The following is a 17,696-nucleotide window of genomic DNA, read 5'->3' as shown; positions in this document are numbered from 1 at the left end:
TCAGTTCCCACATGTTTTCTTTGTGTTCCAGTTTGACTTTGTGGAATTGCTTGACGGGCGGCGACTACTCACTCAGGAAGCCAGAAGCCTGGAAGGTCCTCAGCGGCAACACAAGGGCTTTGTGCCTTTGGCCAGCCATGAGACGGGATTTATTCAGTATTTGGATTCAGGAATGTGGCACCTCGCTTTCTACAACGATGGGAAAGAGTCTGAAGTGGTCTCCTTTCTCACCAGTGCCATTGGTAAGCCCATCAGCAGCCGAGGGTGATTCGCTTTAAAATTTTCCAGTTATTGTTAGTGCTGAACAATCACTGCCCTGTTTACCCCATTTACCCTTTTACCCCTACTCAAATTCAACAGTATTTTCTGATAATATACAGTGCTGACTCAGACTGTATGCTCTTCATGTTGTTATATGCTGTCAAGTTGACTTCACCTTATGGCAGGGTTGACTTCGCCTTATGCAGTGCAACTTGCATACTGGTTGTAGCCCCCAGAGGTTGCTTTGTTTTCCCCATGGGTCAAAATATATACCCATTGTTCCAAAATGCCCGCCAATGCACTCTTAAGGGAGGTGGAGGGCAATTCCACTGCATTTGGTACTCCCCTGAATAATTCTGATGTTAAAAACAATTTTTGCAAAACCTTTTTTTTTTAATTGCCCCAAAGTATCCTCCCAGGGAATGAGGTGCATTTCTACCACATGCTGTACTTTTCCTGGACCAACTTTTGGCTCAGGACAGGGCTTTTATGAAAGAGGAAATAAACAGGAAATGACTTCTGGTTACTTTCTGTAGTTAAAACAGGCTTCTTCTGGAACGAAAATGATTCAGAAAGCCCCCAAAGAATTACCTAGAAGCTCCAATCAGTCATAACCCCATGGGATTTGTTGCCTGTGACCTTATATGTTCTCACATGTTGCAGACAAAGCCTGGATGAGACAATGGCTATGTCTACACAGGCCAAATAAAACAACCTCCCCAGTCTCCTCTGCAGGGAGACCAGATGACACAGGGCCAAACCCCGAGTCTGGCACAAATAATGTCCAAACAGTTTAGCTGCAAACCCCAGGGTACATCTCTTAAAATGTATTTTAAAAATGCAGAACAGGAACAGACAGGCCACATGAAGCAGCTTCTGGCCGCTTTGAGGGCATGATGTTTATATGATGGCCCTAAACTGTTCCAACGTTGTACTCCGGTCCTTTGGACCAGAGCAAAAAGATGCCAGGATAATCCAGCTCCTGGTGATGCAAGTTGGGTCCTGCAGCAGTGACTTGCTTTGGGAGTGGGCTGTGCAGTTGCCATGGTACTGGCCCACTTGCAGCTGGAGTGGCCTCAGGCCACTCCTTTCCACTCATCTGTTCCGGCCCTCGGTTTCTTTTAAATCTTCCTAGAAGGTCCGGAGCCCTCCATTCCAATGCCAGGTAGCTTTTTGAGACCTGTCACCTTACGCTGCCCATTGCTGTGCGATGTTCACTCTGAGGTCAGAATGAGGCGCTCAGATATGTGATCTGACCTCAGTGGCATTGGAAGTCACAGCAGTTTGCACATGTGAATGTGACATCCGAACAAAGGGCCCAGGTAATGGGGGAATGTTGTGCTACCCAAAAATGGGGGCAGTGGACTTGGGGTCCCCACCAGCTGTGTCAGCATCTCCTTAATTGTTGGGGGAATTGATTAGCTCAAGGACTCCAGGTTTGGTGAATATAAGAAGATTTTTATTTTGAAATATGTAAGAGTATAACCAAACACACAATAGCAATTCAAACAGAAGCACCATTCAGACCTAACCAAAATAGAGGTATGGCAATTGGGTAGTGGAGGCTTAGGGTTTTAGAAGGAGTGATATTTACCTGTCCTGAAGAGAAGACCATGGGAAGTGGGGTATGGCTCAGATGGTGTCTGAGGGTGACACAGTGAGTGGAAGAGACTCTCTGTGCTTTCATGGTCAGGGGCAGACTGTGAGCACAAACTTTATGTGAGGAGGCTATATTTCTGGGACTGATATTTATATCTGCTATCTTAGCCTCAGCACTATTTTGCAATGTAACAAAGATCTGATGGTCTTCCCAGGGTATCAGCCATGAAATTCTGGAAAAACTGATGGCTTTAATTTTTCATAGTGAAAAAAACACTGCTTGGATTTAGGATACCCCCCAAAATAGATGGATAGGGAAGTTTGTTGAGAACATATCGTCTTATTCACCTTAATGCAATGGGATCTCTTTTGTCTTTCGTGCAAGAGGATATGCGGAAAGCCGGGGGGGGGGGGAGAGGAGAGATGGTGCGATCAGGAAACCCATTTAGTTTTTTACCTGGGTTCTTTACATGTCTTCAGGTCTACATTTCCTTCCCCTGGAAATATTTCCTGCTGTTGCAAAGGTCACTGTGACCTCTTAAGAACATGCCTGGCTCCAGACATGAAAATATGGAAGCCCCATATACAGTTGGGTATGCTAACATTTGGGGCAGTCCTGGGGCCAGGGTGCTCTGGAGTATCTTGGCCCATGCAGACACCACCATTGTGATAGTCTTTTTTTTTTCTAGTGTAGGGTGATTTTTATGATGACCATGTTTTGACACTTGCTTCTCAATCTCATTATTGTCATGGTTTTAACTATTTGAAGGTCTTCATATATTTCAGCAGATTTTATAGCTGTCCTGTAGAGTAAACCAGTATTGTGTGTCTTCATATTCCTGTGGTGGGGTGAGGCTGAGATGGAATATCTTGTTAATCGTCATGCAGGGAAGTCATGACTAATGGGAAACCTGGTCCAGGACATCTTACAGCTGCATGCTGCATGGGTTTACTAATTCATCCAGGGCTTTTTGTTTTTTTGCTCTGTCAAAATCTATGTATGACATTGGGGCAGTACAGACGGACAGCTCCGTGCCACCCGTGTTTGCCTCATGTCTGTGCTGCAGCATCCCCATGCTACAACACAGATGTGCCTCAAAAAAAGAGCCGCCTAGAGCGGTTTCTTTTTTTTGGGATGCCAGAAGCATGACGCCACTTCCTGTCAGCAACATCTGGTCGCTGTATGGCAGCGGCAGCATCATGGCGGCCCCCATATGGATGGGCGGCCGCCATGATGCAGGCGTCTGCACGTATTAGGGTTCGGGAGCGTGCAGTTGCTGTGCACTCCCGAACCTTAAAATCCCGCTGCCATGCCACAAAGCGCCTGTGTGTACTGGGCCATTATTTCAGGAGTCAGTATTTGTTCTTGCTAAACACTCTATGTAAGTTCAGGAGTCTCTACACAAAATCTTGGGGGGGGGGCATACTTTCAGCTATATTTTAGAATTTACTAAATCTAGCCAACTATACCCACCCAATCCATCTTGTAATTCACAAGCCCTCCCATAGAAATTAACACTTAGCATTCTCCTAACCACAATGATTATTTAATGGTCTGTTTTTTTTCCTTGACTGCAAAAATGAAAACTCGTTCTGAGCTTGCCATTAATCCTTCTCCCCAAAGAGACCATGGCGTTGAGTCTCAGCTGTCTGCAGTACTTACCTGAGAGCTATTGGCTGTAATTTGTCTTGGCAGGTTAATTAAGAGTTTAGGTCTTATTAAGGCAAAGTCATTAAGGCTGCAATATACAATTTATTTATTTATTACCTTGAAAGTTTATTTAATTACAGGTTGAAAGGCAACAGCAACATTCTGCTTTTTGGGTACAAATGGTGGAACTCTTTGCTGTCAAGAACACATACACACAAGTCTCAGATGCACTCACACTTACTTGTGCTTGGATTTGTTCATTCATTAACAGTGCTGAGAATAATTACACTTTAATTTACCAAGTTGTAATCTGATCATATGGAGTACAGTGTGTTTCTCTGAAATCATGTGATTGGAAATGAGTTGGACTTTTACCTCTGCAGAGCATCCTTCCCGCCAAAGGATTCTTCAAGGTGTTTTCCTGCAAGATTTGCTCTCGAGAAAATCTCTTCTTCCTTTATTTTTTCCTCTTCTTTTTCTCATTAAGGCAAAACTCTACATCCAGTAACCATGGAACTCCTCTATTCATGGAGTCCTTTCTTTCAGATGGAAGTGTATTCACATAGGTGTGTACTGAACTGTCATCTACATGTTCAGGAGCTCCATGAAGGGACCATGGCTCACAAGTAGAGTGCATATTTGGCATGCAGAAAGCCTCAGATTCAATTTTAAAAAATCCAAGTAGTAAATGTTGAGAAAGACCTCTCTTTCGGTGGGTTTACTCTATCCAGAATACCCTGGGCTGCTTCCAGAGTAAGACATTATGTTTTAAATGTACAAAACCTTCTGAGTTGGCCTAATTCTGTGTTGGCCTGTAAAGAATCTCACTGATGCAAAATATAAGAACTAAGGGGCTGTACAAACAGTCCCAAAAGGGCAGCCTCCAGCAGCCCCCTTTTCAGCCAAATTGGGGCTGCAGCAACCACATACCGCGGTCCTGATCCGGCCTTTCCAAGGTGTGATTGCCGTGGCAGTGTGGCTGCACGGTGCTCCTTTGGCACTGCATCATGTGGACGCAGCACCAGAGGAGTTCAGTGACAGCATGTGCTGTGTGGTACAGCGCACGGTGTCATGGTGCCATGAGGGTGGAGCCAAGGCATGCATTGTGAGGACGCTACACCCCAACTCTGCCCCCATGCCAGCTTTAATGGCCAGTGTGTACAGGGCCTAAGCTAACATTTACTTAACCCCAGGAGGATTTGTAGTTTAAGAATGAAGTTCAGTTTTAACTCTGGTCATTGAGATACAAAGATAGATGGAAAGATGGTGCCTAAGGCCAGGGTGAATGGGTGACTACCTACCTTTGTCCCTCAGTGACCATAGGTAAAACTAAACTTGTCACCTCATTGCCATAACCACAAGTTTTGCATTTCAATGACTATTCATACAGTCAGATTATAAAGGCCCTTTCTGGCCAACAGTTCATTACATGCATCTGAGGAAGTAAACCTACTTTACAAAAGCTTATGCTGCAACTTATTTCACGTATGTCCAAAAACACTGCAGAAACAGACTGCTTGAGCTGCCCTGGCTCGATGCTAGGTAATTCTGGGAACTATAATTTTGTGAGCCATTGAGCCTTCTCTGTCAGAGAGCTCTGGTGCTCTCTGCAAACTGCAATTCCCAGGATTCCCTAGCACTGACCCAGGGCAATCAAAGCAGCTGAGATTGGATTTTGAACCATAATTAGTTTCAAAGGTGCTACAAGATCCTTTTGCGTACTCATATTCCATATTAACACGGCTGTGTTTCCTTGTTTGTTGTATATTCTTCTTGTGTTCTAGACATTAATGTATCAGCAGAACATATCAAGATGTTTTGCAACATGGCTCAGAAAGTTTGGTTGAATTTTAATTTAACTTGAAATGGCTATCAGCTTGCAACCTTTTCATTGTCAAAGCAAACTTTTTCTTCAACATGGCTATGCCTCATTTTGGCTTTATAGCCAATTTCTGATATTCACAGGCTGAGGATTGGCCTCTTCTAGTGCAAATTATTTTAAAGTCCTTGAAGTATTCTAGGTGTTTTTTAAAGAGTGGTTTTGCTGACTATACCCTGCCCTGATCTGTTTTTACAAAAAAAGAAAGACTTTTAAAAACTGACAGACAATGTTGAAATCCCTTTGGGATGGAGCTAAAAAGCAAGATTTACATGGGAAAAGTATTGGTACTTTGCATACCTTCTATCAACACTTTAGCATCTTGTCTTGTTTTCTGAGTTTTGTTGATGCAATAGGAATAAGGATATAACAGTGTCACACACTGTATTTATGAACTAGGGTGTGATGTTCCAGGCAGATGGGAGACAAGTTCTGTGCAGAAGGGGAAGAGATAGATTGATGCGGGATGGCAAGGCAAGTTTGGGTGTGAGAGACAAGTTCAAAGACGTCTACTTTTAATGTGATCTTTCAATTTATATGGGTGCTGTTAGACAAGTTTGTTAGACGGGTGACTGGCTGTTAAAAAAATCAGTTTATAATTATAAAGAGGAAATAAAGACAAGATGTACATGTTTGAGGAATAGGAACTGTCAAAAAAGGAGCATGGTGCTTGTGTCTGAAAGTGAGCCATTTTGAGACTGGTATGCATGTGTCAACACCTGTCTCTTCTAAGGCTTGATTTGTACTGGCTTGTAAAGGCATAGTGGCTGAGTCAACTGATTAAAGAAAATAAATTAGAAATATAGGAAACTGGTGACATTACATGGCCCAGCATTCAGCCAGCATAGTGTCGTGGTTGGAGTAGGATTCTGGGAAACCAGGGTTCAAATCCTTGGAAACCACTAGGCAGTAGTAGATCTTGGGCAGGCCACCCTCTTTCTGTCTCAGAGGAAGGCAGAGGCAAACCGCCTCTGAGCAAATCTTGCCAAGAAAACCCTGTGATAGGGTTTCTTTGGTGGTTCCCAACTTTTTCTATGCCACATCCCTAGGAAATGTTTAATCAGTGTTTGCACCCCCTACAAAAGTAATATCATATTGGAAGATGAAGAAACCTAATTTCAAATTTTTGAACCACAAACTGAACCACATGCAAGGGAACAAATTTAACTTTAAAAAAATAACCTTTTAATGCAATGCATAAATTGCAAGTCTAAATTAAGCAATTAGATTCTAATTTATTATGAAAAATTGTAAACAGTTAAGTCAGTCCTATCTGTGAACACAAAATTCAATCACTTTTTTGCTCTTGCTTCTCGTTTATGATTTTGTCAAAATGTAGACTTTTCTTGCTGACATTTTGTCAAAATGTAGACCTTTCTTGCTGACTATGAATTTGGGCGATTCCTTTATTTCGTCTTGATTGACAAAAGAAAATTGAATCCAGATTTGCACAAGTATCTTTGTTGCACCCCCTGAAATTCCATCAGTAGGACTTGGGCAGCCTAGGTTGGGAACTCCTGCTGTAGGGTCACCATAAGTTGAAAATTATTTGAAGGCGCACAACAACAATTTGGCCCATGCAACAAAAAAAAATTAAATGAATGAATAATAATAAAATAAAAAAAACACTGTAATTGAGAGCTTCAGGATGGTTTGTTGGTTGAGCTCAAGGTGATAAGATCTCACTTTCCTCTTTCTTTATCCATAACCATATTGTAGAAGAGGGAGAGATAGGAGAAAAAACCAAGGTTAATCAAAGAACAAGGAGTGAACTAAACCAATTTAACATGTTAAAACCACTATTTATCAAACTTGCTCTTAAAAAATTCATAGGTGGCCTATAATTTTGTCTCTTTTGTTTTGTTTTGGTAAGGAGAGAAGTGAGGAAAAGAATTGGTGTTCTCAAGGCTTGGCCCGGCTTTGAGAGAAAAACACAGTAAAAGTGTAAGGTTCCCTGCAAATTAAAGCTGCTTTATAGGTGATTTTAAAAGGAGTCGTTTTACTGAAAAATAAAGCAGATTCTTACTCTTACCACATTCACCTAAAATAATTGCAGCTGGTGGCTCCCGTGTCACTAGGGCAGTGAATCTGCACCAGGTTTTAATCAATCCAGGCAGATTAAGTGCCTCTCGCTGACATGGAAGCCACCAGCTACCACTCCTCTAAATAAAATGCCCATAGGTCAGAATATTCCTGTTTTGTAGAAGCAAAACTAAATGTCAAGAGACAGCAACTTGTCCAGAGCTGTGTCATCCTGGCAAAAAACCACATTTCTTCTGCAGTGCAGATAAGACCCCAGTCATACATGACTTTACAAGCTTCTTTCATCTTCCTCCACCTCTTGCTCATGGGGAACATTTTTGATATAGGAAAATGAAAACTGTGAAGGCCCATATTTCTTGAAAGCTTTTCTTACTGAAGCTTCCACCAATCTCCTAAGAACCTTTGGATAATATGTGGTTTTAATCCCTGCCCAAACTGTCACAAATAGGCTCATGATAGCTACTTGGCAAGGGAAGAAAGAAGAAGCTACAGAATAACAGCCTCTCCTCATAATAAGCCTTTTTCATCCCTTGTCCTTACAAATTATAGCAGGGAAAGACCAAGGTCTCTTTCACTCTATAATAAATTAACCTTCTTGTAAATGACTTTGGCAGCATTATTCTAACACAGATGCTCCTCAGCAAAGTGCCTGGTGGATTCACCTCTCCCAGATAACAGTGATTTATTTGGGACAATCTGGTCTTAAGTAGAACAAAATAGCAAGCCGTGGGGGAGCTGGAGTCAGCACATCTGGGACAGATGTTGGCCAAAAACCTGTTCAGAGATGGCAAGGAACAGCCAAGTGCCTGGCTCCAAGCATCTACAAAATCTTCCAGCAGCTGTGGCTGTCAAGCTTGAAGGATCAGGGAGCCCAAAGAGGAGGGGGCAAGGCATAAAACAAAAAGACATGCATACCACGGCGCCCTTATTATGTCAAGTGATAGCCATGTCTACTGGACGTGATGGCTGGTGTAGCATCAGTTCAGAGAGGTCACCCAAATGGACCAGGTGGTTATGGGTCAGACGCACAGCTTCAGTACTTCTGTTTTCAGAAGTGAAAGCACATGACTAGATTCTACACATACAGCTGGTGAAGCTAAAAAGGATCAGTCTGACACCAATGAAAAGGATGCAGTCCCAACTGCTCCAGTTTGGCACAGACATTCCCATTTAATCCTCTGTCCACCCACTTTTTCAGCTGCTTTTCAAGTGTCCCAGTTTCTTTGTCTTTCCACTTTCCCCCTTTGTCCTCAGCTTCCTTCAGTTGCTGCAAACCAAGCTCAAAGTGGAATAGTAGTTTGCTCTCAACCAATGGTGTCACAAGGGTTAGTGCCACACCAGTATGGTAACTCATGCTGTTACCCCCAGGCTTCCTGACATGCCCCCAGCCAGGCCAATGATCTGCAGGAGAAGGTAGTGCTGCTGTGGGAGAGAAAGTCCCAAGGGGGTCCAGGTGCCATTCAGCAAAGGGAGAGGCCTTCAGGAGTTCATTATGGTGTGTTGACAGTGTTGTGGTTGGCCTCCTAACCACCTCCAGGTGTATGGACAGGTCCTTCCCAGTCTCTGGGAGTCCCAATCTACCCATGGAAAGGCACAGAGATACATCCCACACTGGAAGCAGACATCTTCTTGTGAAATGTCACCCAATGCAATCTGCACCCCCCACACCTCCTAGAAAAGCTCCTCCACTCAACTTAGGAGGGAGGAAGGAGAAGCAGAATCTAGCCTTTCCCAGTAGGTGGATATAGCTTCTCTGGTTGGGAGGCTGATCCATGTTGAGGCAGGCTGGAGCCCTCCCATCCAGTGCATCCACTGACAAATGTGGACTAGACTTACAAGGAATTCCGCTGCTCATGGACCACACACCTGCAGTGAGCAAAGAAAATCTCTTTTGCATATGGAGAGAGAACCTGTCTTGTCAGAGGTTGAACAAGTTATTTCCCAGAACCCCCCAGTGTAGCTTCTGCTTTTTTCCAATTTCTGTGTTTATTAGCTAGGGACCTGATAGGAATACAGTATGTACTGAGAATCCAGCAAAGATAGAGGCTATTCCTGGTTCAGGTCTCTAATTTGGAATGCAACGTTCAGCAGAGTTATGTATTTTTAAATGCATTCTTGTTTCACTTGCTGCTGCAGTGTTGCTGTTGGGAAGCTGCCTTTTACTGAGCCATTAATTCATCTAGCCCAATAGTATCAGTTCTGGCTGGCAGTGACGCTGCATGTTCTCAGGCAATACTTTACTAGGCCTGTCTGGAGATCCTTTGTTGTTACCTAGTGGCCTCCCATCAAATTGCTAACCAGGCCTGATCCTATTTAGATTCTGAAATCGATGAAACCAAGTATGTTCAGGGTGGGTTGCATACCCCCCAAGTGTTCCGACACAACAGGGACAGCCCTAATCCATCCTCTGTCATCCCACTTTTTCAGCTGCTTTTAAATTATCCCAGTTTCTCTCTCCTCCCGGTCTCCCGCTTGTCCTCAGTTTGGTTCACTTTTTGCAAACTGAGTTGAAAGCGCAAGAATCATTGTCACTCAATTGATTTGGAGAGAGAGAAGGGACAGAATCTTGTCATCCCCAGTAGGCTCAGGCAAAAGCAAACTGCTATAGCCTCTTGCATTTAATGAGTTCTTCCTCATTAAGCACTTTTGCTGTCTTGACCACAGCTGATGTCACTCAGCCATAGCTATTCTGTTTTTAATCTGTGTAATGTTGGAGGGTATGGGATTGGTACCCCAGGCATTAAAACATCATGCTCATTAATACACAAGGGGCTCCTTTTTCTACAGCCTCTTGCATTGCCCCAAAAGGGTTGAACCAAATGTTTTCCTTCTATTTCCCACCACTACTACCTTTTTCTTTAAAAAAATGTAGCCAAAGAGCATCTGTTATTCCCTGAGGCCCAGTTGCTTTGAGATCTCTCTCTGTCGGCCACAGCTTGTCAATTCTCTCAATATAGGTACCTTTGCTTGATCTCAGACTTTCTACAAAAGGTTCATTGACTAGCATAATTACTTTTGCTTCAGGGTCAAGAAAAGGCTTACATAATTTTAGAGTTAATTCACATTCATGGAGGGTGGGGTGGGATGGGGGGGGGACTGTTGCTCTTATATTTCTCTAAAGACCTAAATTCAACCTTCCTGACAAGGCTTCCAGTGTTATCCAAAGTTTTTTCTAGCAAAAGCTGCCCTTGCAAACCTGGAAACTCCAGCCAGTATGGTTTGAGTTTCTGCCCTTTTTCAGATGGAGCATTCGCTAGTAGATGTACAGTATAATGTTCTTGGATTCTAGGATAATGTAAGCACAGCCTGTTTTGTTCCTGTTTCACATTATAGAGTTCCTTGGGTCATATTTCGATGTGAGTGAAGAGCAGAAATTGAGTTGGGAGGGGGCAGGAGTTGTACTGAGCTGTTTGTATATTTTGGCACCTAGATATAAAACTTCTATGTCTCTCCCTCAAACAATGGGTCTTCTTAGGGCCTGTCTGCATGGGCAAATTAAACCGCCCTCCCCCCTTGCCCCCATCCTTTCAGCAGGGCCCAGTCTCTGAATGTGATGCAAACAAACTGGACAACAACGTCTGGCCCATTCAGCACCAAACCCAGGGTAAGTTTTCCTTGTTGTTGGGAGCCTTTAAGTGATTTCTGACTTATGGCGACCCTAAGGCAACTCTATCATGGGTTTATTGGCAAGTTTCTTCGGGGGGGGGGGTTGCCATTGCCATCCTCTGAGACTGAAACAGTGTGACTTGCCCAAGGTCACCCAATAGGTTTTTTATGGAATGGCCTGCCAGATGAGATCCGTCACATTATCACCTTAAACAGCTTCAAAAAAAAAAAAGCTGTTAAGATCGATCTCTTCTGGCAGGCCTTTTCTGAATAGATAACTGGCCACCAAATAAGTTGAACCTGTTATTCCCTGATTTCTGTGACAGCCATTGTTGATTTGTTATTATTTTAAGGTATGTTTTAATCTGTAAACTGTTTAATTGTATTTTTTTTGGGGGGGGGGCGGTATTGGGATATGAGATTGTGTATTTTGACGTGTTTAAGCTGCCCCAGTTGTGTTGCACATAGAGGCAGGATATAAATAATTTATTATTATTATTATTATTATTATTATTATTATTATTATTATATGCTCAAGTGGATAATTGAACCCTGACCTCCAGAGTTATAGCCAAACCTGTTTGCTCCAGATCTTCCTGAAAGATCCAAAGCTCTCAGTCCTGACTCCAGGCAGCTATTTTAAACATCCCCCACTTGTTATCACCTGGCACAGCCACCACTGCCATGCATTACTCAAGGTCAGCATGAGGTAGCAGTAGCATTTAGCAATAGCTTTTACGTTTCTATACTGCTTAACAGTAAACTCAGCACTCTCTAAGCAGTTTACAATCTGTAGGCCAATTGCCCCCAACAAGTTGGGCATTCATTTTATAGACCTACAAAAGGATAGAAGGCTGAGTCAACCTTGGAGCCCTGGGATCGAACTCACAACATTGTGGCTGCAGGACCAGTATTTCAGCACTGCACCACCAGGGCTTCCAGCCATATGACCAACACTTGACACCTTGTCTGACCTCAGAGTGAATGAAGTGTGGCCACATCAAACAAGAAAGTGGGAGACTTCCAAACAGCTGCCTGGGATTGGAATGAAGCAGGTACAAGACCACCTAGACATAACCCCCGGCATGCAGCAATAGAACACTAAAGCATTCCTGAAAGACAGGTAATGTGGACTTTAGAAAGAACATGTCAACATGCCATACACTTCAGAGATCAATGAGCCCCATATACTACACTTGTAGCTCCATACCCACCCTTCACTCTTTCTATTCAAGTGGTCAAGTGTTTTCATATGTGTTTGGTTCTCTCTAGAGGCTATGGCACCATAGTACTAGCAGAAAACCTCACAGACCTGCAACACCTACTAAGGAAGATGAAAGAAGAAAGTGCAAAGGCAGGCTTAATGTTGAACATAAAGAAAACCAAAATAATGACCACTGAAGACCTTCACACGTTCAACCTAGACAATGAAGAAATAGAAATAGTAAAAGAATTCCCATACCTGGGATCAAACATAGATAGAAATGGGGACTGCAGTGAGGAATTCAGAAGAAGATCAAGAATGGGGAGAGCGGCTACAAAAGAACGAGAACTAGAAAAGACTCTAAAATGCAAAGATATACAACTGAGCCCAAAAGTCAGAATCATACAACATTCCCTATTACCATGTATGGATGTGAGAGCTGGACAGTTAAGAAAGAAGATAGGAAGAAAATCCATTCATTTGAGATGTGCTGGAGAAAAGTGCTGAAAATTCCATGGACAGCCAAAAGGACAAACAAATAGGTCCTAGATCAGATTAAGCCGGAAACCTCCCCTGGAAGCCAAAATGACCAAACTGAGGCTGTCATACATGAGAAGGAAGGACTAATAAGACAATAATTCTGGGAAAGGTGGAGGGAAGTAGGAAGAGAGGAAGGCCACATGGTAGATGGATGGGGCTCTGTTAAGGAGGTCGCAGGTATTAAACAGAGCAGTGGAGAACAGAGGGTCTTGGAGATGTCCCATCCATAGGGTCACCATGAGTCGAGATCGACTTGAGGGCAGTTAACAACAAACAAAAACAAGAGGTGATGTATGCCCATATTTGATGCCCTCTGCTCTTGTATAGGTGGCTTGAGGCACAAGATCTCTGAGAAAGCTTAGCCCAGGGAGAGCCAGAAGAAAGCTCAGCCAATACCAGAAAACATCAAACAAGGGCAAATTTAAGGCAGCTCTCAATTTTTTGCCCATCTACATTCCAGGAAGAGTATTTTAAGGCTGCAAAACTTCCATTTGCAGAATGCATCTCCACCAACCAGCCTGCTGACATGTTTGATAAATGACTAATATTAGAAAAGTACGTCCAAGGAATAAGACAGAGCAAGAATTTTGAGAATGTATACTCATAATTCTTGAAAAATGATCATTTGCTGGCTTTCCCTTACCTTCATCAATCAGTATTACTGAATTTTGGAACATTATCTGTGGAGAAGTTGGGAGAAGGGGGGATAGGTCCATTATTCCAACATTTACGTAATGCGTGCAGGTACTTATTTTGTACAAATGTGAAACCACACTTGCTCACAGCTTTTCATTCAAGCACAGCTCAAGAACTGTCATTTTCCTCAGGGATGCCGTTGCTCAAGAAGTATGATTCTAGCCCAGAATGCAAGCTTTCTTGTAGATGATCTGTAAAACACTGCCATTGTTTCCCAGATGGGAAGTTGCCCATCTCCTCTAGAAGCCTGTTTTAACTATTCTTAAATCCAGGACTCTTGGGAGATTACTACACACAGCTTTTAAACTGTGATTACAGCCAGAAAAAAAATAGCTTTGGTGATACTTTTCATGTACCATCCCTTTTCATTAATCGGGGAAACCCATCAATGACCACCCAATTGTGCCAACTCCCAGGTGTGAAACATCACTGCTGGGGCATCTGCAATATTTGTGCAATATCAATGTCCCCTCCTCTCCCTCTGTTCCTCTCCCTCCTCTCTGTCCCCAAGCAGGGTGATTCTGTTTATTTATTTATTTTCTATTTATTTATTTTTCAAACTTATATTGCAGTAGCAGAGCTCTAGAATTGCATGAAAAGTTAAAATACTGTTGGCCCTTCTTGTACACGGATTTTTTTTTTAATACCACTTTATTGATTATTACAATTACAGTATATAAAAAGCAATCATAACATACAATAAAAGATAAAAAATACAGTTAGAAAAAAAATTGTAAAATTTCCTTCTTCTCTTTCTAATCTTGTCCTATTACTTCCTTTATCTCGGAATCATTCCTTTCTTTGGTGGCTACAAATTTCCACAAACTCTTTTATCCCCTTTTAAATAAACAATTATTAATTCTTGAAATATATCTTAAGTTTTCTATAACTACATTTCCATTTTCTAATCTAGTTCCTTCTTACTATTCTAGTATTCACTCACCCCAGTAATCACTTAATCCTAGTATTCTATCCAGTATTTCATTTGGAGTCTTATTATATCAATCCTTATTTAACATATTTTAACCATGGATCCCACACCCGATAAAAATCATCTAGTGATCCTTTTCCCAATAATGTTGTTAATTTGTCCATCTCGAGAAAGCTCATCATCTTTAATCTCCACTCTTCAATTAGTGGTAGTTCTCCCGTGTTCCATTTTTTTTGCAATTACTGAACTTGCCGCCACTATCATATAAAATAAAAGTCTTTCTTTATTTGGGTCGTCCTTGAAATTCTCTGTGATGTTTAGAAGATACATTGTCGGGCTTGGTTTTCCTCTAACTGGTAACATCTTTTTGATTTCTTTATGTATCTCTTTCCAAAATGTATTTATTAATGGGCATTTCCACCAACTATGGAAGTAAGTGCCGACCTCCTTTTTACATTTCCAACAGGTGTTGTTTTTGTTAAACATTTTAGAGAGTTTAAATGGAGTCAAGTACCATCTGTACATTGATTTATAAATATTTTCTTTAATTTCCATACTTGGTGTTAATTTCAATCTTCCCTTCCAAACTCTCTCCCATTGTTGTAAATGAATTGGTTCTTTTATGTCTTTTGACCATTTTATCATATATTCTTTAACTACCTCAGTTTCCATTTCAAAATTTCTGATTAAATTATAAAACTTTGCAATTTGTTTTTTTGGGTTATTGATAATTTTTTCTAGTTGTGCATCTACCGCACCTATTCCTTCCATTTTTTTATCTACCGAGAACCTCTCTCTAAACTGTCTAAATGCAAACCAGTCACATTTGTATCCCTCTATAATCAATTAGGATTTAAACAGTTTTATTTGGAAGAATAAAAAATCACGTATTAAAACAAGAGTAATGCAAGATGCAATTGAGAGAGGAGGGTTAGCATTACCAAACCTGAAGTGGTACTATTATGCTGCGGTGTTGGATTGGTTGGTTGATTGGATTAGATTGGAAAAAAATAGAACATTAAATTTGGAGAAAATTGCTTTAAATTATGGCCTGCATGGATATTTATTTTATGATAAAATTAAATTGGACAAAAAATTTAATGATCATATAATAAGGAAATCTTTGATTAGAATATGGACAAAGTATAAGAAAAAGTGGTGCCCTGTTATCCCAACTTGGACGTCCCCGAATGAAGCACTATTTAGCCGAATAGTAATAAAAGAAGATAGATGGGTGACATATGAACATTTGACAAAAATACGGGACAATCAAAGGGTAATGAAAACACAAGACGAATTGATTATTGAGTACACGGATTTTTTATACACGGATTCAAGCATACACGGTTTGAAAATGTTCAAAAAAAGTATAAATTTCAAATATCAAACCTTGATTTTCCAATTTTTATAAGGGACACCATTTTGCTATGTGATTGTATTTAATGGGACTTGAGCATACATGGATTTTGTTATCCACGGGGGATCTTGGAACCAAACCCCAGGGTATAACAAGGGTCCACTGTATACATAAATAAAAATTAAAATAAAATAACCAAAAGGCATGCTGGGTATGGCATAGAGCAGGAGTGATGGGGAGTCAGGAATACAGCGTGATGGCAGCAGAAGCCCCAATCACAGAATTGCAAAGATGTGAAATAATGGCTGCTCTGAAACTGATGTTTATATTTCCAAAAAAAATGACACACTTGCTGTCAGGGCTGGGCTCAAGTGATAATGTCCCTGGTTTCAATGTGAAATCAACATTACTGCAGAGCATTATTCTTTCTTACATTAAACCCTAGATCTAGCCATGTCATGCAACAATCAATAGCTATTTTAGCCGCAGAAAATGTTGTTATATTTAATTAGTTGTCTGGTGCTAATCCTAATTAATGACAAGCTATTGCTCTCTGCCATTCCTGATATTCCTCATACCCTGATGAATGCATAGCATCTCTGTTTTTGTTTTGCTTTCTTATTCTTGGCATACACTTTCTTCTTTATCCAATGCCCGGGGAGTAGTGAGGGAGCCATTGAGGCTATAAAATATGTAACATTTAACATGCAGTTGCATTACTATAGCCTCTAATAAGGCCTTGTATCGGGCAGAGATTGCCTTGGCCTGTAGCCCAAGAGAGAAAGGCCCTGAGTAATTAAGCTCAATGCTACCAAGTAGATAAATACGGAAGAAATACTGCAAAAGTCAGTGTTCTGCTGGCCAACACAGCTTGCCGGAGGGTAGATAATTAATCCGAAACCAGGGAAAAAAGAAAGACCTATTGGGAGTCCAGCCAATTTGTCCATCTCTTTAATATATATAATTGCATTTTGTCCAAAGAAAAAGTAATTCACATAGGTAATTGCAAGTCAGAGTGAGGCCAGATTTTTAAAACTTCCCTGCAGTAATCTCTGGCCTCTTTCATTCTCTGCTTGGAAGATGGTAAGAATAATTCTGGACAGCACACTTTGCTTTTGGAGCAACAAGAGCTGCTAAGGCTGGAACTGGGACCTTACAGTTCCTTGGGCACTTATCTCCCTGGGGGATAAAGACTTGCCATGTTCTTGAGTGACTCCATCCAGCTGTGGGCAGTTATTGGTTCTTCCCCTAAAAAAGAAGGCCTATAAAAGCATCAGGCTAGGATTTTGCCTGGGCAATGACTTATTGGCCTTTGACTTGTTCTCTGACTCCTGGCCTGACCTCTGCCTGTTGATTCATCTCACTAATGTGAGGTTTTATTGCTTTACTTTTATCATTATTATAATTTAGCAGCAGTATATCCAGAGCTGTCTGAGTCTGTACCTAATAACCTGTTTTCCTACTCCTCTTCTTTACACTCGCAGTCTTATTAGCAGTATCCAAGAGATAGCACTTTCTCATTTTCTGTCTTTTTTTTAACCTGAAGAATCATATTAACATGATCTTCCCACTCTCTTTGCTTGCTTCCCCCCTCATTTTTTTGCAGCAAAAATCTTAGGAGATTATAGCACTTCATTTTTCACCCTATACAGGCATGGGTTTGGAAATGGGCTTGAACAGGTGAAAAAACATGTGTTATTGCACAGTAACATGATTTTGAAGTATGGAAGCTTTCTGTCCTTGCAAAATCAGCGGACTAAGTGTAGCTGGAAGACGGCTTGTAGTGTCTCTGCGGCGTTTTGCTGTGTGATAACACCCATTTTCACCCGTTCAAACCCTTTCCCAGCCTGTGCCCCAATCAGGCAAAAATTGAAGTGCAATAATCTCCTTAGTAGCAATGCCTCGGAGATCATTACCCTGTTTTCTCTC

At 41.5% G+C, this 17,696-nt stretch overlaps 1 protein-coding gene across 11 annotated transcripts in view; it reads left to right on the top strand.

Moving 5' to 3' along the window:
• TENM4 (teneurin transmembrane protein 4) overlaps positions 1-17,696 on the top strand; it is an 840,211-nt gene that overhangs the window by 629,867 nt on the left and 192,648 nt on the right. For all 11 annotated transcript variants that reach the window (XM_042456125.1, XM_042456124.1, XM_042456133.1 and 8 more), the window contains one exon: positions 32-242. In XM_042456125.1, coding sequence (XP_042312059.1) covers positions 32-242 — 211 coding nt within the window. The remainder of the gene's footprint in view (positions 1-31; positions 243-17,696) is intronic.

The sequence above is a fragment of the Sceloporus undulatus genome, chromosome 3 (genome assembly GCF_019175285.1).
Source record: "Sceloporus undulatus isolate JIND9_A2432 ecotype Alabama chromosome 3, SceUnd_v1.1, whole genome shotgun sequence".
Lineage (NCBI taxonomy): Eukaryota > Metazoa > Chordata > Lepidosauria > Squamata > Phrynosomatidae > Sceloporus > Sceloporus undulatus.
Note: the sequence above shows the minus strand (reverse complement) of the source record. Positions and strands in the feature narration are given on the sequence as shown.